Here is a 17,221-nt window from a genome sequence, read left to right as displayed (position 1 = left end):
AAATCTTTTGAACATCACATTATTTACAGTCGTTACTCGATTGATTTTTAATAGCTGTAGCTCAAAATTTACCTTAAAAATAAACCATTAATGCAGACCTTGGTTCTTGAATCTAAGCAACAAGAAAAATTGGAAAGCTAGAAACTGTTCATGTCCTCTGAAATTTCTGTTTATACCTTTATACATCCCTGAACCTGCAGGGGTAAATTTGTTTTGCATGTCTTTTTTTAAACTATAATTCTAATGTACGTTAATTATTGTCATATCAACAATATCTGCAGTGTGGCAGTTTGTAATGATGCCTAGGACTGGGGCATCGTGTTGTGGACAAGTGGTATCTTGTCCCAGCCAGTCAAATTAGCCTGACATCAGGCTGACAAGTCCCAACACTAACCTCTTCATGTTGAGTACCAAATGAGGCATGTGCTCATAATAACTTTGTAAGTCTTTGATATGACTGAAACAGGGTTCAAAAACATGACCACCCACATTCAGGTTGGGTGCTCAAACCATTTAAGCTGCAGCAACAGCCTTTTTTTTTTGCAGAAAGTATCCTTCTCACCAAGATTTTCTCCTTTCTAAGTCCATCTTGGGCTTATTATTAAAGTTGTTGCTTGAATTTTTTCAACTTATGATTCATAAGTTTATGAACTTACTTGAACTTGTTTACTGGAATTTTTGTGATGAAAAGCACAATAGAATAGTTAAGGCAAGACCAGAAATTAAATTTAATACGCATATCCACATTCATATATCAATTATCTGATACATTTTTTAAAGGCATCACAGCAGTTCTGACAAATTATTTAACTTTTGGGGCAGTTTTTCTTTGGTTTAACCAAAAAAAATTGTCAGCAGCATGTTTTTTTTTAAAATGTGCATGGTGGACAATTAAAAGTTGACATACAGGATTGTAATTGTGAAAGAATGACCTGGTTAGATTCTGATATTAATTATAGCAACATTGAAGTTGATCTACTTTTGATGGTTTTTTTTTTTGTCTGCTGCATCATCAGTAGAAGCACGTGTACATGTGCTTAACAAACACAACTCTTGTTAGACAAAGATACTTTTAAATACTTTAGATGGCAGTTGCTGTGTTTAGCAACTTGATTTGATGCAATTCTCTTACTTTATTTTAGGAGTGGTAATAATTGATGACCAGCCAGAGGTTAGTTTTGATGACCCTAACTTCCTGTTTGAGAGTAATGAGGGGTTTCAGGAAGTCCAGTCAAAGAAGACACTAAAAAGCAAACAGAAGGCGCAGGCTCAAGAGGCTGAAATGAAGAAACAGACCGAGATGCAGAAGAAGCGAGAACCCTCCTCAAAGGTTAATGCTAATGTGAGATTGAGTGTATTCACTACATGCTTACTAGTTTGTTCTCTCTGTCTCTCTGCCACCCTGTAAGCTGAAAGTTATTTTGCTTCCCTCTTTAAATATTTAAAGTTTTAATGTTTTAGGATAAGTTGTTACAATTCATCTGTGAACACCTTCCTGGCAGATACAGTTATTGGCAATGCCATTGAACTGTTGACGATTCACAGTGAGTGCCATGTGACAATTTCTTTACATTGAACTTGCTACCATTAAAATTATAAGACTTTGTCTCTGGATCATAATACTTTGCTTAAAACGTGGAATAATACAATTTTAGCTCAAATTTCAAAATCAAATTTCAAGTCTTTTGACTGAACATAATGTTGCCACGCAAGATGTTTTGAGTCAAACAAATTTCTACAATGAATTTGAACATATCTGCCTATATAAAATGTATAGATTCCCCTTGTCGTCACTTTTCTTTTTATTGTCCGCTTTTAACAATATCGTAGAATGTGTATGCAAATAAGAAGTTGTAGCACAGTTGAGGTACCAAGCTAAACATAACCAGAATCTTGTGCCTAATACACAGATCTTTTTAATGCAACTGCTTTCATTTTCAGACTGTTTGGGGGGGGGGGGTGTCTTTTGTGCAAATGGATGGATTTATTGAATAAAACAATCTTTGTTTTGTACTTAGTTCTTTCCTAAAATTTGCACTCGAGATATTTGGCCACCTAATGTAGCTTGGGAAGGGAGATTCCTTTCCTATGAAAGAGATAGGTTGGAACAGGACACTACTTAGAATGTGGAAATAACTTGACAAACAGTAACTAATACAGTATTCTGAGAAGTTGGACTGTGCATGGAATTCTTGAAACACCCATAATCGGAACATGTCATATGACGTGAACTATTTATATGTCCATGCATGCACATGCCCATCTATTTACATTTGCTTATCCAGCCCTAAAGTTAGTTTAAAAAAATAGAGATTTTCATGAAATTGTGTCCAAGCATAGAGTATAAGTGTGCTGTATGTCACACGCAGTAACAAGGCACCCTTGCATTGTACAACATGACAGAAAAAGTTAATTAGGGATGTATATTCTTGTTGGGGATGTTAAACTTTTGACGCTTTAATGACATTTTAAGCAATTGCATATCTAACATAGTGTGATGCATACTATAGCCATGCCTTCAGTAATGTTAAGGTCACTGCAAGGGGAAAATGTAATTGTGTTACTTGTATCCTAATCCGGAGTATACCTTCGAACCACTAAAGATGTTTAATGAGCATTGAGCCAGTTGTATATCGTGTCTTGTCATTATTTGATACTATAGCCACACCCAGTCTCAAGATCGAGGTCAAAGCAAGGAAAACTTTATTTTGTGACTTGTACAATTAGTGTTCAGCTTGGAACCAATGAATCTATTTTAATGAAACTTTGATAATTGTCACTGATTTTTTTTTCTTCTCCATTCCCCCCCCCCCCCCCCAAGATTTTCATTGTAGTGATTGTGGTGGAATTTCCCTTTTAACTTTTATGTAATGGGGAGTTTCGGTGGGGGTTTTATGTTTTATAGGAGAATAGTATAAATGAATAGTCCCCAGATAGCACATTTCAATAGATGTGTGATAAATAACGTTTAATGAGTAAAGATAAAACTTTATTATTTATCTTCATTATTAACACAGCAGCAGCAGTTATAATTTTATGACCATGGCACTGCACACAACAGACATAACCAATGTATGCTGAAAACTGCATTTCTGACATTGTACAACCTTACCAAGTGCAGTTGGTAAAATGGTTTGATAGAAGACTAAACTTCCTATATTTTTATCACTAGGTGCTGGCAAAGCCAAAAGGTGTTCATTCATCCAGTGACAAGCCCCGGTTCAGCAAGCTCAGCAAGCTGCCCCCCAGGCTTGCAAAGCAGCGAGAGCAGCAGAGAGAGAGGTCTAAATCAGGTTCCACCTTCATGGCTAAAATTGAAAACTGGGATAATGAACTGGCAAACCATATTCCTCCACCACCCTCAGTTAATAACACTGCCACTGTGACACCTTCTGTTATGAATGTGAAGGAGGAAATGGAAAATACCAAAAGTAAGTCCTATATGAACATGTTTTGTGTAATAAAATTTGTTAACATGTGCTTGCATGATTAAGCAAATTTGACATGTACATGTTGACATCAGACTCAAAGGCCATATATGCTAGAATATGTATGTATCATGCATCTTAATTATATTTTCCATGTCTGCTACACTTCATATTGGCATTCCAAGGCAGTCAGCCTTGCCTGGGGTTCTTACAGTCTCTGAATGTCTTTGACAGTTTTGGATAAATGAGGTAGCATTTTCAAGGCCTTGAATGTTTGGGAAATCGAGCAGATTATCCTGAGGTCTTTAAAAGTCTTTGATAATTGAAATAAACCCAAACATTTTAATTTCTTTCCATAATCACAAATAAAATTGCCAAAAGTTGTTAGATTCAGATGTCGAGTTTTCCTGGTTTCTATATTTAGATGACCCATTCAGTTTTATTTCATCATTAAAAATATTAGCAAAAATAGGTCTTGGAAATTTATGTTTGTGGTCTTTGAAAGTTTGGGAAAAGTCTTTGAATTCAGCATTCAGAATTCTGTATGAACCGTTGCCAAATGGATGATGCAGCATTGTTTCACCCACTGAAGCAATTTCATTTAGTGAAAGACACCATATAACTTCTCTGAAACCTTCCCATTCTAGTTGTAGTGGAGGTTAAGTCCAACTGCTATTTGTAGCCCATGTAATCAGATTATTAGACCTTGTTGTTGTTTCTTCTTTTGTTACAAGTATTGATATCACTACCACATAATTCCTGAATCAAATGCTGACTTAGATGATTGCTTTAAATCTGCCTAAATGTAATCAAATGGAAACTTAAAATATTCTGAGTATGCAGTCAGGTTTAACTAGGCAGAACTTGGCTTATACTTATAAACATGCAAAGTATTTGCAACTGGTAATGCAAATTTGTGCTAGTGTAACTTGATTAAAGTTCCAAGAGCTGAAGAAAGATGTACAATTGTTTGTGTAGTATTTTGAATTCATGGCCATTGCTACCAAATTTGCATGGTCAAGTATAACACTCTTCAGCTTTTTGGACTTAAATAACCAGTTCACCTTTTGCACCTGAGAAATTCAGGTATGCTCCATGGTCCTACATTGATTGTACCATTGGTAGAATTTTCAAGCTTTGATGGTAATGAATTTAACTTTACTCATACTGTGATAATTATGCATAGTCATTAAGTCATTTGGCCCCAATCCTGCCTGTAGGCGTGATGAGGCTGTACCCTATTTCTGAGCTCGGCAGCATCAAGATCATTTAAGAGACACCAAAGTGGGTGGTATTACAAAAAAGCAGACAGATATAGCTCTACAATGATTCCAAATAATATGGAAGATGTTGTTGCACTTCAAAATACAGAGGGGAAAAACCTTGTTTTTTTTCACCCAAAATTTGCTCATGGTCGGAATGCGATTTTGTGTCCGGATTTTAGACCTTTTGACCTGAGATCTAAGGCAGATTGGTCTGAACTGCACATAAACAGGTGAACCTTTGCAAAAACTAGGATATGGTGGGCATTTGCAATAAAGAGTGGTCTCCATACGAAAATGATGGGTCCATTAAATAAAAGCTATAATAATAAAAAAAGCACTTTTACCCTTCTGCTCATGCGCAAGTAAAATAATCGATGGAAAATGATGTTTCTAATACGACTTGGCGACAGTCTGGATCACTGCCATCTCACCTCTGCCTGCATGGGTTCGAGTCCAAGGCTCGGCTAGCGTGGGAAAGCCTCCCAGTATCTTCTTGTGGTCGGTGGTTCTTCCCAGGGTTTTCCAGGGTTCTTCCTCCACCAGTTATACTGGCCGCCATGTATAGACCATCTTGTGCTGAAAAGTGGCGTTAAACCTGAGAAAACAACTAGGCATTAGTCTCACTGAAAATCTGTTGAAAGCCAATGTATTTAGAAATAGCCCCCAGAATTCCTTCCTACTAGCATTTCAGGTGAAAATTACCAAAACCCTTGAGGCTGAATGAATTTAATAATCTAGGTTCTTTTTTGTTGTTAATTCATAAATTACTTTTTGATGACTGATGGGATAAAGATCATGTGCAGTGTGCTGGATAGAGACGTTTGAAGCATTTGAAAGACTTTGGACTCCTGGGCTCCAGCTCTTTGATGGAGCACGCAAGGGACATGGAATAATTGGGCCCCTGCTATTTAAATGAGCACTTTAGAAACTTGTGGGCTAAATTTTTTCAAGTTGTTGACCCAAACGTTTAAATTTGGCAAAAACTGTTATTTTCCTCAAATGAACTCCTTGAACCAAGGTTTTGTGCCTGCCACATTTCGCAGAGCATACAATGCTTTGACCCATATGTCTAATCTCTCTGTTAACATTTCCGCACAATAACTCTAGTTTTTCAGGACCTCATGTAACCAAACATTGTGGACAGCTTGCACGTAGAGTAAGGAAGAAACTTATTGATTTCTAGTTAAACAAGTAAAGGGACAAGTTTTCTGACTGGAAGAAGAACAGTGGTTTCTGTATAATAGCAATAGTTCAGTATCACATGCAGGAACCAGACTTTGTTAATAGTTTTTACTTGGGGTAAGGAGGAAGATCCTCAAGTTTGTAATCATAATGTCAAAGGTTTGGTCACTGAGAGAAAAAAAGGGTTTTAACACAATGACATCAGTTGGACAGCTTAATGATTTTGGGGTCAAAGATCAGGTCAGTGGGATTGAAGGTAGAAAGATCATTTTTGCATAATAACTTCACTTGTAAGGCTTACACTTAGTGTGGATGAGATGTCTGGGGGTCGCAAGGTTTACAGTCAGGATCCTTGCAGCGTGAAGAAAAATTGGTTTTGCAAAATTGTTTATTCTGGAGTAAGTTTATTTGCTAAACTTTGTGGATGGATTACACCTGAAGTAATAAAGCAATCTCCAGATCTTGTGGTCTAGAGATTAGAATGATGATAATGACAAGTCTGAAAAGAAAATAGTGGAACTTCAGTTCAAGACTTCATACCATAACCAAAGATTAAGGTAAAACGTGACTTCTTGATCAGTAATGTCCTCATGTTGTTGTAGGGTTTAATGCCATTTTTCAGCACACGATAGGCTCTACATGGTGGCTAGTATTAATGGTGGAGGAAGAACCCAGGAAAACACTGGAAAGAACCACTGACCCACGAGCAGCTACTGGCAAGCTTTCTCACATACCCACATTAGCCGAATCCGAGACTCGAACCCACGCAGACAGAGGTGAGATGGCAGTGAGCCATAAAGGAAAGTGCTTTATACCACTCAGACACTCTGGGCCCCAGTAATGTCCTGTCAACTGTGTCCAACTAATAGTAGTCAAATACAAGATGCATGATAAACATTTTCCTTTGAGATAGTTAGAATTTCATATGGGTGATTGTACATCATTGTGAACAACATAAGATGTAATATATGGTACATTTTCTGGCCAGGTTTTAATCATGTGCACATCTTATAAACACAGAGGCAAACAAACACTTATTTTTAAATCATGTATGAAGTGGAAATGAGAATGTTCCGAGACTTTTGCTATTTGACAGCGTTAGTCAGGAATTAATTGATTGGTATTTAAGGCACATGAATCTGTGAAGCATATAATGAGCAATTGGAATATAGTGTCTTGCCCCCAGACATGCTACAGCAGCCATCCCATCTTGGTCTGGACATAATTCAAATAACCTGCATCCTTATGTACAAGCCAGTAATCACTAAGCCACAGTGGCTTCCCCTTGTACAGATCATGAGGCTGGGGACTGGATTTCACTTTTTGGCAGGAAAATAAGGGGATAATGGAAAATGTCAATCTTTTTAAGTTTGTCTTGAAATGGAACCTGATAGTGCATTTTGATTCTGTAGTAGTGTCACACAAGGCGTTATGATCACTGTTTACTAAATAAAACTAGGAAAGCGAAAATTGGCATACTGTTTCCGGTACTAATTAGAAACAATAACATCTAGAGTGAAAAATAATCTGTACATGTATTCTTTCCCCTTTCAGATTTGTTGGGGCCATTTTCCACAGCTGTTGGCACTCTGTCCTCGCTGCCAGTGCAACAAATGCAGCAGTCTATACAGTCCACCAGCATTACTGTGAACTTGCCACCAGCCCCAGCACCAGCTGTCAATGCCTGGAACAAGCCAATTAGTTTTGCAGCCATTACTGGTTCTGCACAGGTTCAGGTGTCAGCAACAGAAACCTCGTCCAAGTTTGACAAGGGGGATCAGCATGACAGTGGAATAGATGTAAGTGATCACCCCAACTCTGCTGGATCATCAACCCGCAGCTCACCTAGCGCGGAAAATAAGCTCAAGAGAGATATGAAGGTACACGTGCAAACAGCATGCCAATGCATGGTTTTAGTGTCCTGTACAGATGTAGTGTCTCATTTTTTTTAGTAGTAGTTGTTGCATTTTATTGTCTTTGCTTAGTCTGCAATCCCGAAATACACTCAACATGAGCTGTAACAGTTTTCAATTTTTTAAATATAAATCATTAAATAAACTGACGGAAAGATAAAATAAATTTTTAAGTTGTGTTTGTTGGACTTGGCATTTGTATTTTTTGGATTATTGTTGATTGTATCCTGTCAGAGGTGTTTCAATCTCCACTGTCTCGATGAGAACACTCCCAGGGTTAACATTTTTTCCTGGCAGACAGGGCCAGCAATGTTGACATCTACTGGTCTTTTGGGTCAAGTTGGACTAATTATAGCGCAGGCATTAACAGAGACTGGGTATATAGTAATTCTTTTGTTACTTATGTCAGTCCTTCCATCCATCTCACAGACGTGAATGCAACTAGTTTTTTATGGATTGCCAATGAAACTGCAGATGTTGTGGTCATAGCAAGAGGATGCTCATATTGTTCATTATCCCTTTATTCCCACATTTTTGTGTGTGCCCTTTTTGACTTGTGGCTGAATGCATCTAGTCTTGAAGTTTTCAGTGGATCACAATAACATTTGGTATTGTGAGCAATTTGATGTCTATATAAACAAATCAATCTGCTGCCACAATTTTTGTACTTGTTGGTGCCCTTTTGTCTTGTAGCTGAACGTGCAATTGATGACTGAATCTTGTGAACACATCTGGTTCAGAGTTATTTTGTGAATGCAACCATACATGCAGTGTTAGGTGATCGGTGTAATATTTGGTACATATCATGGTCATCAGAAGATGCGCATGTTGACCGGTCTTTGTACATTTTTTAGAAGAGCTCTGCTCATATTTTAGTTGAAACTTTTTTCCATCATTTGGGCATGTTATATAGCTTCACAGTGCTGGTGCACCATGATATCCAGTGGTGACCACCCAACCACACATAAATACGGTAGGGATGAGATGAGGGAATGTTGAGGGTCTATTTTACATGATCAAAGTGTACAACATTACTCGAGGTTTTCATTAGCCTTTCTGTTAGGCACAAAGCATGTATGTACCTGTGCATCTGTGAATAAGATGAAACAGTCTTTATTCATCATACATCTCCTGGCTATGAACCCTAAAAATAAGGAACAAAAAGAAAAATTATATGGGTGTAGGTTTTTATTAAATGTTTTATTTTGACTTCTGTCACATTGCTGTTCACTATGGTCATTTTGTCATATAAAACAATCACTACCAATATAGGAAGTTGATTCATCAGTATCTTCATTTTGCTGGATCGTTTGCTTCTGAGATTGCATCATGTATAACTACTGGGAAAATGCTCAGTAAAATAAAGCATACAGCATCGTCTTCAACTCTTTAACCCTTCATGATACGTTTACACATCTGAAGTTGTACCCTGCTTCTGTGGTCTGTACTGTTAACATCATGTATGATACATCAAAGTGGGTGGTATTACAGAAAACTAGACAGAAGTAACTCTACAATGGTATCAAATAAAAAAGACTTCCTACTGTCATTACAAAAGTACATTGAAGAAAGAAAAAGAAAAGAAATTTTTTTAGACCCAACTGTTTTAGGCCAGAAATTGTCACTTGTCAGCTGGAGTTTGTGTCCAGATTGTATACTTTTTGACATGAGATCTAAAGCAGACCAGTCAGAACTGCGCACGGACAGGTGAAAAGTTGCAAAAAGTAGGATAAGTTTTGGGATAGAATGGGGTCAGGACGCAAAATGATGTGTCCAGTAGGCAAAAAACAAAGTTCAGTTCTTACCACACTGCACATCCACAAGCAAAATAGCCAGTCCAAAACAATGGCTTTAATACAAACTAGGTATGGGGCTAAACAAAAATCTATTGATAACAGATACATTTGGATGTATTCAGAAGTAACCCTCAAAATGCATTTCAGGCAAAAATGACAAGGATCTCCAAGGGTTAAGGGGTTAATAAACATGTACTAACTCTGGAACTGGCATTGAATTTTATGGATGCTAGTGTGGAAATTATCCGAATTTGAACATGTCATCATTATGCAGATGAAATTTGGTGTTGAAACTTCTGAAGGGAAAAAATAAAGCAAAATACTGCAACATGAAATATTAATTGACTCACTGGATTTGCTGCTGGAAGTAATAGTAGGCCCAGTGAAAGTATTGGTTGCAGGCTAAAAGTCCAACAGCTAAATCATTCCCTGGTATTCGTTCTGCATTATAGAACCTCAGTTACAAATGTTGTGTATTTTGTGGATATTGGCATCTTAGATTTGAAGCACTGGATATTGATAAATTATAGTGAATGTTATTTGGTGGTGGTAGTGTGATTCAGAAGCTGTTTTACAATTCAATGTTTTGGATACTATCTATTTAATCTTCGTTATATTTTGATTGATTCTGAAGATGGCATTTTGCAGACATGAAAAATTGGTTTATAAGCTAATTTTAAATTATTTTTAAAATTATTCTACAGTATATTGTAAAGATAATGATTAGGCCGTTATTTTACAATTTTCAGATTGTCTCTAATCACCTTTTTTGATGTCTGATCTGGGGGTAAATTAAGAAGCAATGTTGTTTTACATTTCACAGTATTGTAGTATAAGTTGAGGAGTAGAGACAAGGTTAGAGACAACTTGCATTGAGGTGAAGTGTCCTGCTTTTAGTATTGAAAATATGTAGTCTCAAGTTTTGTACAATTTCAGCATTTGGTTTTGTATAATTTCAGCATTTTTTGCCCTTTGCAGTTGGAAACGCATGATATATTTTTTATTTGCTTGCCTTGGTGTTGTGTTCTGCAAACTGCCCATATCAGGTCTGCATGATCCTTGTATATGCCAGGTTTAATCAGTTCAAAATAGTTCTGTTTAAATGTTTAGTCTTTATGTCTTATGTTATTGATTAGAAATTTCTCGATGTATTAAAAGTTGTATTTTATATGCCCACTATATGGTGGAGATTAGTCGTGTTTTGACATTCATCTGTTTATTTTGTTTCTATCCAATAACTTATCTCCTGTTATCAGACTTTGTCATTAAGTAGCATTTATGTAAGGAAGATGCCCATCAGGTTTCGAGGTAAAAAGTCTAACTGACAGAAGAGAAATTACTTCGGCATGACTGTAATTGTACATCTCAACCAAAATGTTTATGGCTTGTGGTTAGGATTTGGTTTGGATTTGTGCTTTAAAGCACAGCAACAGGAGTGGATTATATAGTGTCGAGCGCAATTGGAATAAAGTGCCTTCTGCAAGTGACTCGCCACTGTAGTTGACCAAGGCCAGTTCCTTGGTTGGAGTCAAATCTGCATCCATTTAGTTTTGTTTCTGGCACGCTAGCCTCTGAGTGACTGCAGCTCCCTTTTGGTAAGGAAGAAAAATTTTGATTTTGGAGTCTAAAGATTAATGACTGAGAGAAGAAAAATGTTTTATGCACAGTATGTTCAAGCTCTACATCACAGACCTGGACATTATGGTCAGCTTGCACATAGAGTAAAGCAAAAGCCTTTTGGTTTGGGGTTCAAAAGGTCAAAATGTCAGTGTCACTGGATCTTGAAGAGGAGAAAAGAGGTTTTTACACAATAAATTTTACTTCATGACCATGCACCTTCTTCAAAGTTTCTGAATGGTTTACACATGGTGATTAATATGTTGGTTCAGATCTTGGTCAGATCTGCCTGTTTGGTTGCTGTATGTCTTTGGGCAAGGACACTTTACTCCAAATGCCACTGCATGAAATTACCTATATTTGTTGTGCCTTTAAACACCAAACCAAACTAAACCAATTAATAATTGGGGGCCTTAGAACAAAATCAAACATAAAATTCCAAAGCTGTCCATTATTCCGAATATTGTCCTTTTCTTTCAACTTTTACTTCTTAGGTGTCCCTTGTCACTCTATAGTGTTTGTTATTTTGGGTGTCATTTGACACAGTTTCAGTCAGCATATGCAGTTCTTTATTCTGATGGACATTTTCCCTAGTTCTTGGGCTTTTACTTCTATCTGTGTCCCTTTTTCTAAATATTGAGGGTTTTTTTGCACATGCTTGTCAAGCAGTGCTTTATATTTTATCTCCTCCTTGGTGATATTGTAAAGGAAGGTATTACCTTGTACATATTTGTTTGGTTATTTCATATTTTTCTTTCAGTTTGCCACAAGGTGTTGGCAAATGGGGCCATAAGAAGGCTGCTTGGTAGACTAGCCCAATCTAATTGGTGTGAACTGTTGTGTGATCACATGGATGAATGCCCATTTTGTGCTTGTATGGTCAGATGAGATATATGATTTAGCAGAAAGCTGTTGCTCCTATAGAGGCAGATAGAAGGCAATCACATCCTTATCTTTTCAGGACATCCTCCATTTCCAGGAGGATTTTAGTGGCACTTTCCATTTAGAAGGTTTGCAACACCCATTTGCATGTCCCACCTTTCTAAAGCAAGGAAAGCATTACATCTCTTTCAGGTAGATCCGCACACAAGTCAGGGAGATGCTGCCAGGATGCACAAACTGTGCAAAATCTTAGATTTTTTGCACTTGGAAAGCAGGGATGTGGGAGAGCCCCCTCAGATTAGTTAAAGTTGTGCATATACATATACACTTCTGTGTAGTATACAGTTTTTATTTAACTGTGAAGATAAACTGAATAAATAAAAACCTGAAAATGAAAAATAAGGATACTTATTTTGTTGTCCATTCCAACATATGCAGATGTAGCTTAAAACAAATGATGTTTGGAGATCCTCTAATTATTTATAACAGAAACACGATGTACTAGAGGAATCCATTACCACATGGTGAGATGATAATCAAGCATGGCTGGGCAGGGTGGAAAATTGCTATTCTTTTCAACTTTAAGTCACTGCTGGCATGAATGAGCAAAGTGAACATCAGAATATAGAAAGGCAGGATAAAGTGGAGTTTCACACCAAACCGAGGACGATGATTCTAAAAGGATGTCAGATGCCAGATTAGATGAACATGCAATTTGATGCAAACTTTCAGAAACCTTGGTTTTTTAGTGTAGATGGTTAAAACACTAAAACCAGATGTGTTTGGTGTAATACTCACAAATGGGGGGGAGGGAGTAACCATTTTACATTGGAAAAAGCTGTCAGAATTTAGAATGTCAACTCTTGCAGAATGTGCAGAGTCCCCAGATCATGTGCATTTTGTGGAGCAAAGATATCCGTAAGACATTATCTGTGAACTTTCGAAAGCTGTACAAAACAACCATAAAGAAGTTTTCCAGTTTGTTGAGCTAGCAAAGGTAGTTTTGTGTCTGCCATTTAGACAGCAGATTGTGAAAGGGAGTTTTCAGCACAGGACATTATTTATGAACAGATTAAGCTCAGAAACGGTCAACAGATTAATGCTTATACTGCTAGAGGGCGAATCTTGTGAATATTGCAGTGGAGATTAAAGAGTGGAACAGGAAAAATAGACTGATATTTAAGTGTTGAGTAAATGGAATCCTGGATGGTAAAGGTTGCCCAAGGCTCTCACTTTTAGAAATCAAAGACATCTTTCTGTCTGTGGGGTTTGATTAGGTTCTTTTGTTATTCAAACCGCCTTGTCAGCCAGTGGATGAGGCATCCTTCAGCAGCATTGTTCTAAAGGTGGTCTTCCTTCTATACCTGTGACTGTTTTGGTGACCTAGTGGTTTTAGTGTCCGCCTCTGATGTGGGAGGTCATGAGTTCGAACCCTGGGCAATTCATACCAAAGACGCAAACAGCTCTTTTGATTGGCGTACAGCATTAAGTGATTAGTGTTTGGACTGGTTATCCTGGTGTCAGAATAATGTGACTGGGTGGGACATGATGCTTACATGTCTGCAGCATGATGCCCCAGTGCTAGACATCACTGTAAACTGCCATACTGCAGACATTGTAGATATATGACTAAATATTTTTTTTAAAGCTAAGTTAAAAATCCAAATCTCACACACACACACACAACTTCTCTACCTAGCAGTGAAATTCCAACCATTCTGGTAAACCAGGGTTGTTTATCATTCAGTGGTAACTGCTGTTCTCTCGTTAGCCACCTTTGGTTTCTGGCTGTAAATTTGCTACCTTTGGTAGACTCTGATCCATTTAAAATACTGTCTCAGCCTGATCTGTACAAAGTATGATCAATATTGATTCCTTTGCCATTATAGGGACTCGCTTACTCTCTGTGTGGTACATTTCGCAGCCATAAATGCCCATAGGTGTTTTAATAGCTCTCTTTTTGTCTGCTCATGCTTAACAGCCACTGTGTGCTTCCTCTCTATCCAAAAAGTAGGTTACAGTACCAGCTTAAGTTCTGGGAATATCTTCCCTGACAAGGACCCACATGTATTTCAGCCATTTGAATTGGGTGCATTTCAAGTAATCGCAGTCACTATCTACAGAAAGGCACAGGAGAGAGGATATTAAATGACCAGCCTCAGTCCTTCAATACCTGGTTCTTCCTGGTTTCAAAAAAGATGGGGAAAGTTCCAGCTAATCAGACCATTCCATTTTGAAAATGTTTCTACAGGAGGAACCTTTCAAGATGGACTTCATAGAATGGTCATCAGACTCTGTGATGGAGTGATCTCCATTGTCCTCTGGGATGCATATTGTTCCATCTCTACTTTTCCTCACATTTCTAATTAGACGGGAAGATCTTCCAAATTTAAATCATCTTCATGGCCTCACCTCTGCACCAAGAGCATTGTTCAAGACAATGAGAGCAGTTGCTGTCTGCCCAAGGTCACCATTGATTTGGAGCCATTATTTTGATGACTATTGTAACACACTATAAACATTTCTGATGGCCCAGCCATTGGCTTGGATTCTCAAATTGCCACCCTTGTAAGTTATTTTGAGCTGCAGAGACCGGCATCATACATTTGTGCCAAAATAGAACCTCTTCTGGTTTATGGTCCTTAATTTTTTTATAAAAAGTTCGAGTCCTTGGACGAAGCTTCCTTTGAGAATATTTCCCTTGAGATCATTGTAGATAAATGTCATGTCTATTGATCAAGGTTGCCTAAGGTTTGATGGCAATTGCTGGTCAATATCTCTCCTTTATCAACCAGGTTTCATTGCACAAAACCAGCCAACTTAAGTTGGACCACTTTCTATAGAGACCTCTAGTCTCAGTCATATATATATTGGTACTGGGGTTGGTTGATCAAGATAGTCTTTAATGCCCAGTTAGAAAAGTTAAATTCTATTAGATGCTTCAAAACATATTAAAAATGATTCGTTTTTGCATTTCTATCTTAATAACAAAGGGAAGAATGTGAAAATACACATTTGTTTTATTAAAGCTTGTCTATTTTAAGTTCTTGTAGAAATATATTTTTCCATTTGTTCTTTTTTTTTTTAAATTAACCATTTCTACTATTTTTAGCAGCAAAATCTGCCCAACATAGTATCTGATGGGAGCAAGTATAACTGTGTCCATGTATGAAGAAACTGATATACATGGTTGTTTCATTACTAGTTTTCATGTCTCAGGTCAATCTGAAAGGAAAAATGTTCAGTGTGACCCTAAACTAATTATATTGATAGCTACAATGCCTGATGTACAACCACAGATCAAAGGTTTATGATTGGTAGTGGTATGAACTTCTTTATTGGAACATGACAATGATACTGAACAGTAATGGCTAGTATGTCTAGAAAAAATAACCTGTGTTCATTTCATGCTTGCAGGCAGATGAGAAGACCCCTACAAAGAATGAAGGTGACAAGATTAACTCTCCAAAACCTCAGCGCCAGCCCAAGGTAAGACCTTGAAACTAGATGATTTAAGAGTTGGGGGGTAATGTTCATTGGGTTAAGAAACCATGATGATGCATCATTCCATGTAGGCTGCATTGCTGCACAAAATTAATGATGGCCAACCCATACGTGGAAGATGCGTACACACAGTGTAGTGTTAACATGGTTTTGGATGCCCATTATGTTGCATGTTATGAATTCAGACCTATTCCCATGATATGCATTATGTAGATAACAATTTTACTGATAGAGACTTTCAGGCCATCGGGAATGTAGTTAATAGACCAAATTTAGATACCATTATGGGGGTGGGGGTTGGATACATTTTTTTTTACACATTGTTCTTGAGTTTGTTTGTTTTTTGTTTCCTTCAACTTTCTCTTCAGTTCTTTAATCCTATTTGAAATTAAGGGATGAGATTTAATATACATACACAACATCGCTAGAAGGTGTCATATACCACATTAGGGTCCTGTTGCTAAGGTTAAAGTCATGCCTATATATTTTACATTTTCCAACTGTTTCCTTTTGGTTCTAGAACTGTTTGGCTGTTTGAGATTATAGGATGAAACTTGTAATATTCTCACCATCATGAAAAGATGTGTCGTGTGCAGTATTGGAGTTTTATATTCCAAGTTCAAGTTTTTAGGTCAATAATTTAATTTCCATTAGAAGCCTTAGGTGGCCACGTGGTTGAAGGTTTGATTCAAGGACTCTGCTACAGTTGTGTCTGTGAGAAAATTTGTAGATAGCTTCCCTTGGGTTTTTTTAATATATTTTTATTATTTCTTCCTGGGTTCTTTCAACACCAGATAGACTGGCTGCCATGTATATCCTATCTTGTGCTGAAAAAATTGCATTTAGCTTACAGCAACATTATTTCTCTTAAACTTTCTCCATCTCTCAGGAAGTTGGTAGAAACCACATTTGGGATACTCTCTTAAGGGCAATGTCATTGCTCATTTTACATTTTCCAACACCCTTTCCTGACAGTTCTGTAACTTTTAATCCATTTAATATTAAGGGATGCAACTTGGTATACTTGTACATCGTAACTTGGAGGCAAGATGCATAACACATTGGGATCCAGTTTCTAAAGTCAAGATCACAGCTCAGTATTTTTTTTTTCTCCATCATACTTCAAGAAATGTTTGACATCAAGTAATGCAATTGATTGAAAGAAATGCTTGAGCAACAGAATGTGGATTTGCTTTTTTAATTGTTTATTTTTTTTAAAGTAGATCTTTCACATGATAGAGTACAAATATTGATGTGCCATGAAAAATAGCTGAAGGTACAGAAAAAGGAAAAACCTCAAACCAGTTATTTTTTTAATATATGCAGCTGACACCATCAAAATGAATTTGTACAGAAAGCATCATATTAATCTAGTTTTCATGGCCATCTGCTCCTGCATTTGGCTGTTGGCTATGTGATCAAGCTCAGGCTTGTTTCTTTTTGATTTTCAAGTGGATAAGTATATATTAAATTTTGTGGACTCCTAACTTCATTCTAGTCCCCAACAAAAAGAACGGCATTGATTACCGTTTCAGCCACAATAAAGTGTATTCTAGCCCAGTAAATCGTAAAAGTATTAATAATGCATCATAAGTCAAAAAGAACCTGTATTTGCCTGACAGAAATTAACAAGT

General features: G+C 37.2%; 1 protein-coding gene across 10 annotated transcripts in view; it reads left to right on the top strand.

Moving 5' to 3' along the window:
• LOC149779911 (uncharacterized) overlaps positions 1-17,221 on the top strand; it is a 128,649-nt gene that overhangs the window by 84,438 nt on the left and 26,990 nt on the right. For 7 of the 10 annotated variants that reach the window (XM_089936609.1, XM_089936608.1, XM_089936605.1 and 4 more), the window contains 4 exons: positions 1,143-1,342; positions 3,173-3,431; positions 7,430-7,755; positions 15,501-15,572. In XM_089936609.1, the coding sequence (XP_089792735.1) occupies positions 1,143-1,342; positions 3,173-3,431; positions 7,430-7,755; positions 15,501-15,572 (857 nt within the window). The remainder of the gene's footprint in view (positions 1-1,142; positions 1,343-3,172; positions 3,432-7,429; positions 7,756-15,500; positions 15,573-17,221) is intronic. The other 3 variants (XM_089936612.1, XM_089936604.1, XM_089936607.1) reach the window with 2 other exon arrangements.

Source organism: Sinohyriopsis cumingii, chromosome 16, assembly GCF_028554795.1.
Source record: "Sinohyriopsis cumingii isolate HCF-2022 chromosome 16, ASM2855479v2, whole genome shotgun sequence".
NCBI classification, from domain to species: domain Eukaryota; kingdom Metazoa; phylum Mollusca; class Bivalvia; order Unionida; family Unionidae; genus Sinohyriopsis; species Sinohyriopsis cumingii.
The sequence above is the reverse complement of the archived record's forward strand: the minus strand, read 5'-3'. Positions and strand labels throughout refer to the sequence as shown.